At 44.2% G+C, this 13,800-nt stretch overlaps 1 protein-coding gene across 1 annotated transcript in view; it reads left to right on the forward strand.

The window, feature by feature from the left end:
• piezo2b (piezo-type mechanosensitive ion channel component 2b) overlaps positions 1 to 13,800 on the forward strand; it is an 852,062-nt gene that overhangs the window by 510,409 nt on the left and 327,853 nt on the right. Inside the window, exon 5 of the mRNA XM_085992353.1 lies at positions 9,609 to 9,771. Coding sequence (XP_085848479.1) covers positions 9,609 to 9,771 — 163 coding nt within the window. The remainder of the gene's footprint in view (positions 1 to 9,608; positions 9,772 to 13,800) is intronic.

Genomic DNA, 13,800 nt, shown 5'->3' on the forward strand with positions numbered 1-13,800 from the left:
AATTTGACACCGATCCACATAAGGATAAATTAGGGCAGGTGACCAAAAGCTTGGTCAAAGAGGTGGGTTTTAAGGAGCGTCTTAAAGGAGGAAAGAGAGAGAGGTATGGAGGCGGACAGGTGAGGGTGGAGGAGACAGGGGAGAGGGGTTTAAGAAGACGGTTGGCAGTAGAGAATAGGAGCCGGGGTTTATCTTTGCATTTCAGAATGATCCTGGAATAGCGAGCAATTTTGGCAGACGAGAGCAGGGCCCGATAGTGCTTTATGTGGCCTAGCCAGATCTGGCAGTGAGTGGCTGAACCAGTTGCCCGCCATATAACTATAAGTTGCTGTTGTTTTTTGTCTGCCGGCTGCTCCGACCATTTGTGAAATGAATCCCACTATAGATTGAGGAGTCCACAGCACAAAAGCGATCCACAATTCGGCTCAGGATTCACATACAATTGTCTGTTTCTCTTAGGCCGCCAACAAGGCTGAGGTGGGAAATTAAAATGCAGCATTCTTTCTAAAGTTGAGATTAAAGCCCGTTGTTGGGGCAGAGTAGAAGCAGCAACTTTACTTTGCCTCGGCCATACCTGATCCGGGCCCTCAAAGTGGGAAAGTGTTCCATTAACCAGCACTGACCTTCCCTATCTGGTGAACACAAACACAAAAGTCAGCAAAAGCTCATGTATTTGACGTAAAATGATTGCAAAGTTGTTGAACGAATATGCCTCAGCCAACCACTCAAAGGAATTTTTTTTTCTCCCAAAGTAATGGTGGGATTCACATTTTTTCTATTTGTGGCTATTCTCTGATGGTCGATTGCCATGAAGCAATATCTATTCAGCTTATTTGTTAAAAAGTTGGCCGTTTAAGTGAAGGGCAATTCACCACTGATGTACTGCCAAAAGGTGATATATTTGATCCGAACCTTACATCTGCTAATAGTTTAAAACTATATTTCAATGTTATTTATGCAAGCATCTTGAAGCATGCACATTTGGGATATTTTGAGAAATGAACAATGAAATAAAGGGCTTAGAAAGTGATTTACTTTACAGGATGAAAGATTAGGTAAGTTATATAGTTTTAACAAAAGTATGGGCTTTGGCAAACAGTGAGGAGGATTGTAAAAGATTTCAGGAAGATATAAGCAGATTCGTGGAACAGGCAGGCAGGTGGAGAGGGTCAATTTAACATGCATGAGTGTGAGCTAATACATTTTGAGAAGAAATGGAAGCATACAGTCAATGGGAAGATGCTGAAGGGTGTGGATGGACAGAGAGACCTAAGAGTTGAAATTCATAATTCCTGTAAGTTTGAGTTCAGGTAGGTAAAGGCACAAAAAAAGACTAAGAGCATTTTGAGTTTTATAAATAGTTCTAAATTATTACTATGATGATGGAGGAAAAAAATGCATGCTGTAAAAGTGATCTAATATTAAAAGGTCCCTCTGTAATCGTGTGCTGGGAGTAGCTTGGGTACACTTGGCTTCTGATTTTCCTTTCATTTTCTTTTGATGAATTGCTTTGCCTGGATTTAGGGCGTCTGCTGACCACCCAGCCAGATCATAAACTCACCATGTGGCACAGCACAGTCCGAATGCCCGTCCTACCCCTCTCTCGCAGTGTGCTGGCACCCCACTACACTGTGCCACTAAGTTGCCTGCACAGCTAAGGGAAATTTACTCCTTTGCTACAAATGTTTACATTAAATTTACTTTGATTGTTAATAACCAATCTGCCCAGCAATTTTTTTCTGGCAGCCAAATAAATATTTAAAAATGTCATCCCTCTATACTGCCAGTCTGCTTGTCCGTCACCCAGCACTGGAGGAGTAACATAGAAACATAGACATAGAAGATAGGAGCAGGAGTAGGCCATTCGGCCCCTCGAGCCTGCTCCGCCATTTAATGAGGTCATGGCTGATCATCCAAATTCAGTACCCTGTCCCTGCTTTCTCTAATTGGAGGAAATTTCCTCCAATTAAATATCGGGAAGACCGAAGCCATTGTCTTCGATTCACGCCACTCTCCGTTCCCTTGCCACCGATTCGATCTCTCTCCCCGGCAACTGTCTAAGGCTGACCAAGTCTGTTCACAACCTTGTTGTCATATTTGATCAGGAATTGAGCTTCCTACCTCATATCCGTTCTGTCACCAAGAATGCCCATTTCCACCTTTGTAATAATGCCTGTCTCCACCCTTACCTCAATTTATCTGCTGCTGAAAATCTCATCCAGCCACCTCTGGACTTGACTATTCCAATGCTGTCCTGGCTGGCCTCCCTAGTTCTACCCTTCATAAACTCGAGGTCATCCAAAACTCGGCTGCCCATGTCCTAACCCGCACCAAGTCCCAGTCACCCATCTCCTCTGTGCTTGCTGACCTACATTGGCTCCCAGTTAAGCAACGCCTCGATTTTAAAATTCTCATCCATGTTTTCAAATCCCTCCATGGCCTCGCCCCTCCTTATCTCTGTAATCTCCTCCAGCCCTATAATCTCCCTAGACCTCTGCACTCCGCCTATTTTGGCCTTTTGAACATCCCCGATTTTAAATGCTTCACCATTGGCGGTCGTGCCTTCAGCTGCCTTAGTCCTAAGCTCTGGAATTCCCTCCCTAAATCTCTCCGCCTCTCCACTTCTCTTATCTCCTTTAAGATGCTCCTTAAAACCTACCTCTTCAGCCAAGCTTTTGGTCATCTGTCCTAACAACTCCTTATATGGCTCAGTGTCATTTTTTTTTGATAATGCTCCTGTGAAGCGCCTTGGGACATTTTAGTGTGTTAAAGGCGCTATATAAATATATAAGTTGTAAAAAAAATTGTTGGGATTAATTTACCATATTTGTGAACCCATCAAGGGACCACAGAATTTGAAATCCAAGAATGCACTACAAAGAGTTTTCATAGGAACATTAGGAACAGGAGTTGGCCATTCAGCCCCTCAAGCCTGCCTTCTAATTCAATTAGATCATGGCTGATCTGCACTTCAACTCTTATTTACACACCCTTGCTTCATATCCATTGATACACTTACCAAACAAAAATCTATCTCAGTCTTGAAAGCTCCAATTGTCCCAACATCCACGGTATTTTGGGGGAGAGAGTTCCAGATTTCCACTGCCCTTTGTGTGTAAAAGTGCTTCCTGATTTCCCTCCGAAATGGCCTAGCTCTAATGTTACGATGATGTCCCCTTGTTCATGATTCCCCCACCAGAGTAATTCGTTTCTCTGTATCTACCCTGTCGAATCATTTTAGCATTTTAAACATCTCGACCAGGTCACCCCTCAATCTTCTATACTGGGGGAAGGGCGGGAGGAGGTGGTGTAAAATCACTGTTTACCTGATCCAGTGGGTTTCACACTAGGCGAGTTAAGTTAAAATTACCCCCGTTGTTTCAGAAAACTTTCCTGGATACACTCTGGAAATTCATTGCCTTTTACAACTTGAGCTGTTTTTACATCCTCTTACTGCATTGTAAGGTTCTCAAAATTCCAACATTCCCCGAAGTTATTATTAATTAAAAGGGACCCTGGATGGACTTGATTTTGAAACCAGGGTACCCAAAATGGCTGCGGTAAACCTGGTGACCAGGCCAAATGGGATTTTAAAACAAAGGTTCTGCAAAACAAGCAGGTCAAGTAGTTCAAGTTTTAAACTAATCAAAGACTTTGTAAGGACTGATAAAATGAACAAAAGACTGTACATTCCAGTCATTAAGTTGGAATGGGCTCCATCAAGCCATTCGGCTTTCTGCATTTTAAATCGGGAACCGCTCACCAGAGACATTAAGCCTGAATGGGAGCAATTCACAACTTGTCTTTAACAACGGCCAGGGTTTCGAGGCTACTTTAGACATAGCGACTATCACTCTACAGGTCATTTTTATAAACGTTTTTAAACATTTAAACGAGCTCACCCAAATCAGACAAAGGACTGAACTGATTTGGCACGCAGATAAGGGCTCCCGATGGGGGTATAACTATGGGCCCATCAGGAAGCCACGCTCTCTCTTGCCTCTTCTCTCCTGCCTCTCAACTCGCTGCCAGATTACAACCAGGACGGGTTGTATGAAGATGACTGCGTGGGGCTTCGAATAAACGGGCCCTCAGTCCAGCTCATTCAACCCAACAGGATCAACCAAGGAAGAACATCAACTGAAGAAGAGCCCGTCCTGCGAGGTAAAATACCCAGGCAGAGACTTTAATATTGGGGTATTTTACCTGGACGGCACCCTTGCAGCGCGCTGGAACCACGTGACGTCGGCAGGCCACAGAGTGCACAAGGGGTGAACCCAAAACTTTCAACTTTTTTTTTAAACGTAACAAGTTCTTGGATTGGTGCGCATGAAGTTCTGGCCCCTCATAGTCTAATCTAGTTAGGTATAGGGGGTGGGAATTAAGGGGATTGCTAATATAGTTGTTTTCCCTCGATTGTGCCGTGTGTTCCCCAATCCCTTTAAGTATAAGCATTTTATGTCTGTAGTGTGCTGTACCAGTAATTTTCTCGTGTAAGATCGTTCAGTTCAATAAAATCTTGGTTCTTTTACACCAAACCACTTGTCTACTCTATTTTCTGTATCGCTGCCTGTATCTAAGTCCGGTGTCCAGAACCCAGGGGGCGAGCGATTCGAACCGCTCAAAGAAGGTAGTCAGGGGCAAAGCTGACTGACCAAACACACCTGTGCAAACCCCCTACGGCATCACTGCTGTCAGCAGGTCTGTAGACAGCCCTTGCCAGAGTCTTGCATCTTTTGCTGTCTCTTAATTAATTTTGCATGGTCAGAAAAATCATGAAACGTGGATGGCAAAAATTTCTGCGGGGAGTGCATAGCCAGTAAGTTAGGTCTAACAATTTCATTTCCTCCTCCAGAGACACGTATAAACGGGGTTTAAAACAAAAACCTAGCGTAAAATTTGAGCAAAAGTGTGTTACGCACGTAATTACGCTATGCTTGAATTTCGTCAATCTTTCACGCCCCTCTAGCAATCCTTGCCCCCAAAAGCATCTCAGCTCATTATAATGGCTCCGCCCCCCCCAAGCTAAAGAGCCTTATGTGTGAAATTCCTGCAAATACACTGGTACGAAACAGGTGTAAAACTAAGCCTAGTATTTGAGGTGCAGCAAGAAACAGTCATTGTTTTGGTATTTTATTGTGATTTTTTTTTTTAAACATTTATCCTTTAATTTATCCCCTCTGAGACCTGCGCTGTATTTTTGGTTTCTTGGAATGCAGTTTTATGGCTTCGGTGTGAGTCATATTTAAAAGCTTCCACGATGTATAATGTTCCTTACCAAAAGGACAACTTGCCCCCCCATGTATCTTGCAATACGGTTCTGCAACTAGGTACTTAGAAGTGTGGGGATAAGCTCCCTCTAATTTCTCTAAACATCTCAGTGCAGTTACGCCTGACCACAACTTAGCATCTCGCACTGAGGGCACAGCTGAGATCAGAACCTCCCGCTGTGGGGAACCGTATGTGGAGTGGGTGATAGGGGTGGGGGAAGGTGAGCGAAACCAAGCACAAGTCGATGTACAATGAATGTTATGTGCAGCTCTTTGACAGACTAGCCAGCTAAACATAACACTGCAATTCTGTAGGCTCAAGGAAATCTTATCCAGACAGGACTGTGAGATCTTGTGTGAGTGTTTGTGGATGACTCATACTATTTTTATTGCTGTGTTTGCTGCAGACAGGGTGAATGATTCCTTGCCAATATTTGTCCACATTGCAGAACAGATGTAGAAATGAATACGTCTTTTTGGTGTGAAGGGCAGTTTGTTCCCTTTTGGTTTTCTAAAAAAAAATATGCTTCATCTCCCAACTTTGTTGATTTTTACATCTATATTGAAACATGGCACTTTTCCTGATTAGAATTCATAACACGTATATTAAGGTTTTCCTTTCATTTAAATTATCGAATGTAAAAATATAATTATTTCTGTGTTTTTACTCTTGGGGATTGAGTGGAATATTGGATTACAACATTGCTCTTTCACCTCTGAAACTAGGGTCAGATGTATCATGCATCCTACTCGAAGTGGTTATTGTCCAAAACTGTATTACTCCTCACCTCGATAGCAAAATACTGCAGATGCTAGAAATCCGAAATAACAACAGAAAACGCTGGAAAAACTCAGCAGGCCAGGCAACATCCATGGAGAGAGAAACAGAGTTAATGTTTCAGGTCGATGACCTTTCGTCAGAACTGGAAAAACAGGAAATTGAAAGCAGGTTTAGGGGCTGGGAAAAAGGGGAGGGGATGAAAGAACAAAAGGGAAGGTCAGTGATAGGATAGAAAGCAGGAGAGATTAAGAGACATTGAGAGACATTAAGAGATATTCAAGGCAGGAGGAGGTGGTAATGGGACAGGTTAAGAAACAAAGGATGGCTCTGGATGGGGTTTGAATTGGACAGCTGTCATGTGGGAGGGAAGAAGAAGAAGAAAAAAAACGGCAAACAAAAATTGTGGATAAAAAAAGAAGAAAATATATATATGTGATAGGGGCCGAGGTTATGATCTGAAATTGTTGAACTCTATGTTGAGTCCAGAGGGCTGTAGAGTGCCTAATCGAAAGATGGAACCTTGGCTTTTATTGCAAGGGGGATGGAGTATAAAAGCAGGGAAGTCTTGCTTCAGTTATATAGGGTACTGGTGAGGCCACACCTGGAATATTGCGTACAGTTTTGGTTTCCATATTTAAGAAAAGATATACTTGCTCTCGAGGCAGTTCAGAGAAGGTTCACTCGGTTGATTCCGGAGATGAGGGGGTTGACTTATGAGGAAAGGTTGAGTAGGTTGGGTCTCTACTCATTGGAATTCAGAAGAATGAGAGGCGATCTTATCGAAACATATAAGATTGTGAGGGGGCTTGATCGGGTGGATGCGGGGAGGATGTTTCCACTGATGGGTGAGACTGGAACTAGGGGGCATAATCTTAGAATAAGGGGCTGCCCTTTCAAAACTGAGATGAGGAGAAACTTCTTCACTCAGAGGGTAGTAAATCTATGGAATTTGCTACCCCAGAGAGCTGTGGAAGCTGCGACATTAAATAAATTTAAAACGGAGATAGACAGTTTCCTAGCTGATAAGGGGATTAGGGGTTACGGGGAGCGGGCAGGGAAGTGGATGTGAGTCTAGGTTCGGATCAGCCATGATCCTATTGAATGGCGGAGCAGGCCCGAGGGGCCGTATGGCCTACTCTTGCTCCTACTTCTTATGTTCTTATGTTATGTCCTTATGAGGTGCTGTTCCTCGAGCTTATGCTGAGCTTCCATGGAACAGTGCAAAGCGGTCACCCAATCTGCGTTTGATCTCCCCAATGTAGAGGAGACCACATTGCGAGCAGCGAATACAGTATGCTAGATTGTAAGAAATACAAGTAAATCACTGTTTCGCCTGGAAGGGGTGATTGGGGCCCTGGATAGTGGGAAGGGGGGAGGTATAAGGGCAGGTGTTGCATCTCCTGCGCTTGCACGGGAAGGTGCCGGGCGAAGGGGAAGGGGTGCTGGGGGTGGTAGAGGAGTGGACTAGGGTGTCTCGGAGGGAGCGGTCCCTACGGAATGCTGAAAGGGGAGGTGAGGGGAAGATGTGTTTGATGATGGAATCACGCTGGCGGTGCTGGAAATGGCGGAGGATGATCCGTGTGGGGAAGATCTCCAGAGGAGATGAGATCAGTGACAGTCTTGGAAACGGTGGCTTGATGTTTGGTAGTGGGGTCATGGTCCAGGTGGAGGTAGGAGGAGGTGTCGGAGAGTTGGTGTTCAGCTTCCGCTAGGTAGAGGTCAGTTCGTCAAAAAACAACAGCACCACCCTTGTCAGCAGGTTTAATGACAATGTCGGGGTTGGATCTGAGAGAATGGAGTGCTGCAAGTTCAGAGGGAGGTAGGTTGGAGTGAGTGAGGGGAGCAGAGCAGAGAAATGGAGACGGCCGATGTCACAGCGGCAGTTTGCAATGAAAAGATCTAGCGAGGGTAAGAGGCCAGAGGGAGGGGTCCAGGTAGAACGAGAATTCTGATAAACGGGAGAAAGGGTCAGCCGTGTGGGGGGAAGACTCCTGGCCAAAGAAGGGGGCACGGAGATGAAGGTGGCGGAAAAAGAGCTCAGCATCGTGCCGAGCTCGAAATTCATTGAGGTGGGGGCGTAAGGGGATGAAGCTCAGGCCTTTGCTGAGGACTGATCGTTCGGGGTCAGAGAGGGGAAGGTCAGAAGGGATAGTGAAAACGCAGCAGGGGTTGAGATTGGGAGAAGCGATGGGATCAGAGGAAAGTGAAGGGGAAGAAGTTTCCGGAGGGGCGTTGGTGTTCAAGAGTTGATGAAGCTTGCGATCCTTGACATCAGAAAGGAAGAAAATAAGATTTTTGTTGAAGCTTTGGATGAGTCGAAGGTTGAAATGGAACTGTGGACCCGGACAGCTTTGAGATAGAGTGCGTCGGTGCTCCTTCAGTTTACCCTTCTTAGGCATCACAAAATCATTACTTCCTGATTTACCTTGTCTTCCCAATCATGGTACAGTTCTACACTGTGCACCTTGACCCTTCCTCTAGGTTTTTCAACAAAAAGAAACAAGATGAGTAAAAAGTAAATAATAGAAGATTGAAAGAAGTCTTTTGCACTCTGCTTTCAATCTTATTGTTATTTACTTCTTTAAGCTTGCACTACGGCAGCAGTTGAATAATAAGAGTATGGTAAAACAAAAGGATGTTTGTTGCGTCTCCATAGAGTAAAATTTTTATTTCTACAGGTGAGGTTCCCTAGATAAAGAAATACTTGAAAGAAAGACTTGCATCTATATAGAGCTTTTCATGACCTCAGGACATCCCAAAGCGCTTTAAAGCCAAGGAAGCACTTTTTGTTTGAAGTGCAGTCAATGTTGTAATGTAGGAATGTGGCAGCCAATTTGCGCAGAGCAAAGTCCCACAAATACCAATGAGATAATGACCCTATAATCTGTTTTTTAGTGGTGTTAGTTGAGGGACTATTGGAATGATTTAACACAAGTGCCTTTGAAATGAGATATTTGCATCTTTTTATGAGGATTTCAGTGCGGGTGGTGCAGCACATTGGAGCTTCAGTGTGCTTTTATTTTTACAGAATTTTACGACCTTCTCACAATCCTCCACGTGGTTACTTACTAATCTTAGCCATGCTGAGCCAAGGAGATGGGGAAAAACAGGAGGAAATCACATGAAATATTAGAATATATTTTAGTCTTCACTCCTTGGGCAGTAATCTGCCAGTGCAGTTCGCCCAACTGTTATAGCAAGTCCCCTCAACATTGGTTGGGAATGGCGCATGGCATGGGATTCTGGTGAAGTAAGGGAAGACGGTACCTCAAAGAAAGGGATGCTAACTGCTTAATAAGGCTTTTGAGTAAGTACTGTAAGAGATGAAAGCTTGTGATCAAGATTGTGCTAGTGTTACATTAGATCTGGAATTATGAATTCGTGTTGCAATTTTATATCCAATGCCAATCTAGCATCAGTACCAGTCTCTTACTGTTAGCAACATCAATTGAGTGATAATGCTGTATACAAAATGCAAGCACATCTAACTAAATTGCTACGTTAATTTAAAAAATATTCACATTTACTTAAGATGCATATTTGTTTTTTCTTCACAGTGTGAGTGGGGCAGATGCTGGGAACGTTATTAGACTTTTTGCTCCAGACATTGGAATGTTTGTTGCTGGCTTGGTTACATGGCTCGTCTGTAGAAGCTTAGTTCAGAAACCGCCGAAAGAGGACATGGCACAGTACAATCCAGAGTTCCAGAATGAAGAACTGGTAAAACTCTTTTTTTTCCTTTTCATTTCCTTTTTTCCCCTTAGCCTTTACCTCATTTGTGAATCCAAGGCTTTGAGCTTCAGTGTATAACAAAGTTGTTGCTTTCAGTGACCCCCCTTTGTTTATTTGTCAAAAACTGTTAAAAAGCAGATGGTTCACTGACATAATGGATAAGGCATGTGCTTCAGGCTGTTGTGGTGCCATTTTTCCTGTTTAGTACTGGCACTGATTGACCCTCAAACTTGTCGCCCACATCGTGATTGTTTTTTGTTACTTGTCAGTTGAGCCATTGGGTGGGAAAGTTCAACTCACCTGAGGTGAAAATCTATGGGCCAGAAATTCGCGGCCAGAAGCGTGAGTACGGTCGGGGTACTCACGCATCTGGCCGTTGGAAATGCCGGCGTTCAGCAGGAACAGCGCATGCGGGGAACGCCGGCATTTCCAGACCCGAGGTCTATTCACAGCGCGTGCGACTGCACAGGCAGCGCTTGCGCAGTGAACTTTGTGGATTTCAATGATGGATTCAGTGAGGGTAAGTCCTTAGAAGTTACACTTGAAAAAAGCAAGTGTAAAGTTGTTCATTGGCTGCGGAGGAAGATATATTTTATCGTGGAGCTTCTGAAATGCAATATTTTTGTTTGGGAAAGGGAGGGAAGTTATTTTAAGAAATTTTAAGTAAGTTTTAAAGTTTAAATTTTTTTTTTTTAAAGGGTTTTCAGAACGGTAGGTAGAAGGAGCAATTGTGGCTGTGTGAATGGAATGTGAGAATGAGTTATATATGTATGTCCACATATATTCCTTTACGTATATGTATGTATGTTTTATATTCCTTTACTAATGTGTATGAATGTATGTTTTTAATTATGATTTTCCAATAAGTTACTTTCTCTGAAAGTCATAATTAAATAATACATTCATACACATAAGTAAAGGAATATATACATAACACGCAAAGGAATATATACAGACATACATACTTTCAGAAGCTCCATGATAATAAATATCTTCCTCCGCAGCCTCTGGAGCAACTGTACCCATGCTTTTTTCATGTGTAAGTTGTAATGACTTGACCTCACTGAAAGCATTAATGAAAGCGGCGAATTATACTGCGCACGCGCTGCCTGTGCAGTCGCACGCGTTCTGCCTCTGAACCCCTTCGTTCAGAGGACAGGAAATGCCGGTTTTCCCCACATGCACTGTGCATGCTGAAAACCGGCATTTCATCCAGCCAGATGCGTAAGTACCCCGACCGTACTCGCGCATTTGGAAGGGAATTACTGGGCCAACATTTTACATGTCAATAAAATGAAAAATTTAACAATTGCACGACTTGCCCCCTCGCATCTGCGACTGAGGGTCCAAGGAGGTGCATTGCGCAAGAGGTCATCATCGTACGTATCCTCACACTGTTCCCTTTGGGGAACTGTATGAAGTGGTGGAAGGATTTATGGCCGTGATTAACGCTCATTCCGTGACCGTAACCATCTTTGAACCAGCCATTAGGGTGGTTAGTCCTATGGCGGGAGGGTTTTACGGGCTCCCACAACCCATCTGAGGGGGGGGGGCCACCAACACCCACGGACGCAAGTATCCCGCTGGATGTCCACCCAGAATTTAAAGTTGGAGCTCCGACTCCACTTGCCGGGACTGTCTGGAGTGGGGTTCAAAACCCTACTCCTTCTGGCCCAGCGGCGGGGATGCTTACTGCTACGCAAAAGGCCCACTCCGCACAAAAGGTGACACCCATACGTTTCCTGCGCCTTTTCCCTCCCCGTGACTGGAGCCCTATGCTGCCATTTCACGTTGCTAATCGGATTGGGCCTTTGTCATAGCGGTAGGATCCCCGCCGCTGGGCCAGATCAGAGTAGGGTTTCGAACCCCGCTCCAGACAGTCCCGGCAAGTGGAGTCGGAGCTCCGGCTCTAAATTCTGGGTTGACATCCAGTGGGATATTTGCGTCTGTGGGTGTGGGTGGCCCCCCCTCCTTGTATAGCTTGTGGGAGCCCGTAAAACCCTCCCGCCATAGGACTAACCGCCCTAATGGCTGGTTCAAAGATGGTTACGGTCACGGAATGAGCGTTAATCATGGCCATAAATCCTTCCACCACTTCATACAGTTCCCCAAAGGGAACAGTGTGAAGACACGTATGATGACGACATTGCTAAATAAATAAATGGAATTAAAAAAATTATTTTAGGGCTTTTAAAAGTCTTTAAATTGCTTTAATTCTCTTTAAAACTATTTAAGATTACTCAAAATAATGTAAACATTTAAAAAAAGTTTATAAAAGTTACCAAAATCTTCAAAAAACTTCCAAAAACCTATTTAAACTGCTGCTTTGCATGTAAAAATGCTTAGCAGCTTGACAGAAACATTGGGGGCATGTCCAGTGAAACTGAGACCTCAAGGGGCGTTTCTCACTTACACTGCACGCTCCTGGCTTCGCGCTGGCTGCACTCCTGGGCGGCGTGACGTCATACGCTGCCCGGGATTCTTCTTTTTCAAACACCAAGTCCAGGCGTCCCTGGAGCTGATCGGCAGTAGCGCGGGGTAAGTGCATATACGGGGCTTGCACGCGCGGCAAGCCCCGTTCACCAATTTCTGGCCCAATAATCCAAATGTCAAGTTGGTCAAGCATACTGACTGCAGCATGGTAATGATAATAGTTCATAAATCAGTCCACCTACCCTTAAACTCAAGAAAAATGGGCAGAGACAAAGGAATTATTAGGGAATAGGAATGGGCAAATAAGAACATAAGAACATAAGAAGTAGGAGCAGGAGTAGGCCATACGGCCCCTCGGGCCTGCTCCGCCACTCAATAGGATCATGGCTGATCCGAATCTAGACTCATGTCCACTTCCCTGCCCTCTCCCCGTAACCCCTAATTCCCTTATCTGCTAGGAAACTGTCTCTCCATTTTAAATTTATTTAATGTTGCAGCTTCCACAGCTCTCTGGGGTAGCAAATTCCATAGATTTACTACCCTCTGAGTGAAGAAGTTTCTCCTCATCTCAGTTTTGAAAGCGCAGCCCCTTATTCTTAGATTATGCCCCCTAGTTCTAGTCTCACCCATCAGTGGAAACATCCTCACCGCATCCACCCGATCAAGCCCCCTCACAATCTTATATGTTTCGATAAGATCGCCTCTCATTCTTCTGAACTCCAATGAGTAGAGTCCCAACCTACTCAACCTTTCCTCATACGTCAACCCCCTCATCTCCGGAATCAACCGAGTGAACCTTCTCTGAACTGCCTCGAGAGCAAGTATATCTTTTCTTAAATATGGAAACCAAAACTGTACGCAGTATTCCAGGTGTGGCCTCACCAGTACCCTGTATAACTGCAGCAAGACTTCCCTGTTTTTATACTCCATCCCCTTGCAATAAAAGCCAAGATTCCATTGGCCTTCCTGATCACCTGCTGCACCTGCATACTAACTTTTTGTGTTTCATGCACCAGGACCCTCAGATCCCTTTGTACTGTAGCACTTTGCAGTTTCTCTCCATTTAGATAATAACTTGCTCTTTGATTTTTTCTGCCAAAATGCATAACCTTACACTTTCCAACATTATATTGCATCTGCCAAATCTCTGCCCACTCACTTAGCCTGTCTATGTCCTTTTGCAGGTTTTTTATGTCCTCACTCATTGCTTTCCCTCCCATCTTTGTATCGTCGGCAAACTTGGATATGTTGCACTCGGTCCCTTCCTCCAAATCGTTAATATAGGTTGTAAAGAGTTGGGGTCCCAGCACTGACCCCTGCGGAACACCACTAGTTACTGATTGCCAGCCCGAGAATGAACCATTTATCCCAACTCTTTGTTTTCTGTTAGATAGCCAATCTTCCACCCATGCCAGTATATTACCCCCAATCCCGTGATTTCTTATCTTGATCAGTAATCTTTTGTGTGGAACCTTGTCAAATGCCTTTTGGAAGTCCAAATACACTACATCCACTGGTTCCCCTTTATCCACCCTGTATGTTACATCCTCAAAGAATTCGAACAAATTTGTCAAACATGACTTC

The sequence above is a fragment of the Somniosus microcephalus genome, chromosome 7, assembly GCF_052327205.1.
Source record: "Somniosus microcephalus isolate GS21.2 chromosome 7, FLI_Smic_1.0, whole genome shotgun sequence".
Classification (NCBI taxonomy): domain Eukaryota; kingdom Metazoa; phylum Chordata; class Chondrichthyes; order Squaliformes; family Somniosidae; genus Somniosus; species Somniosus microcephalus.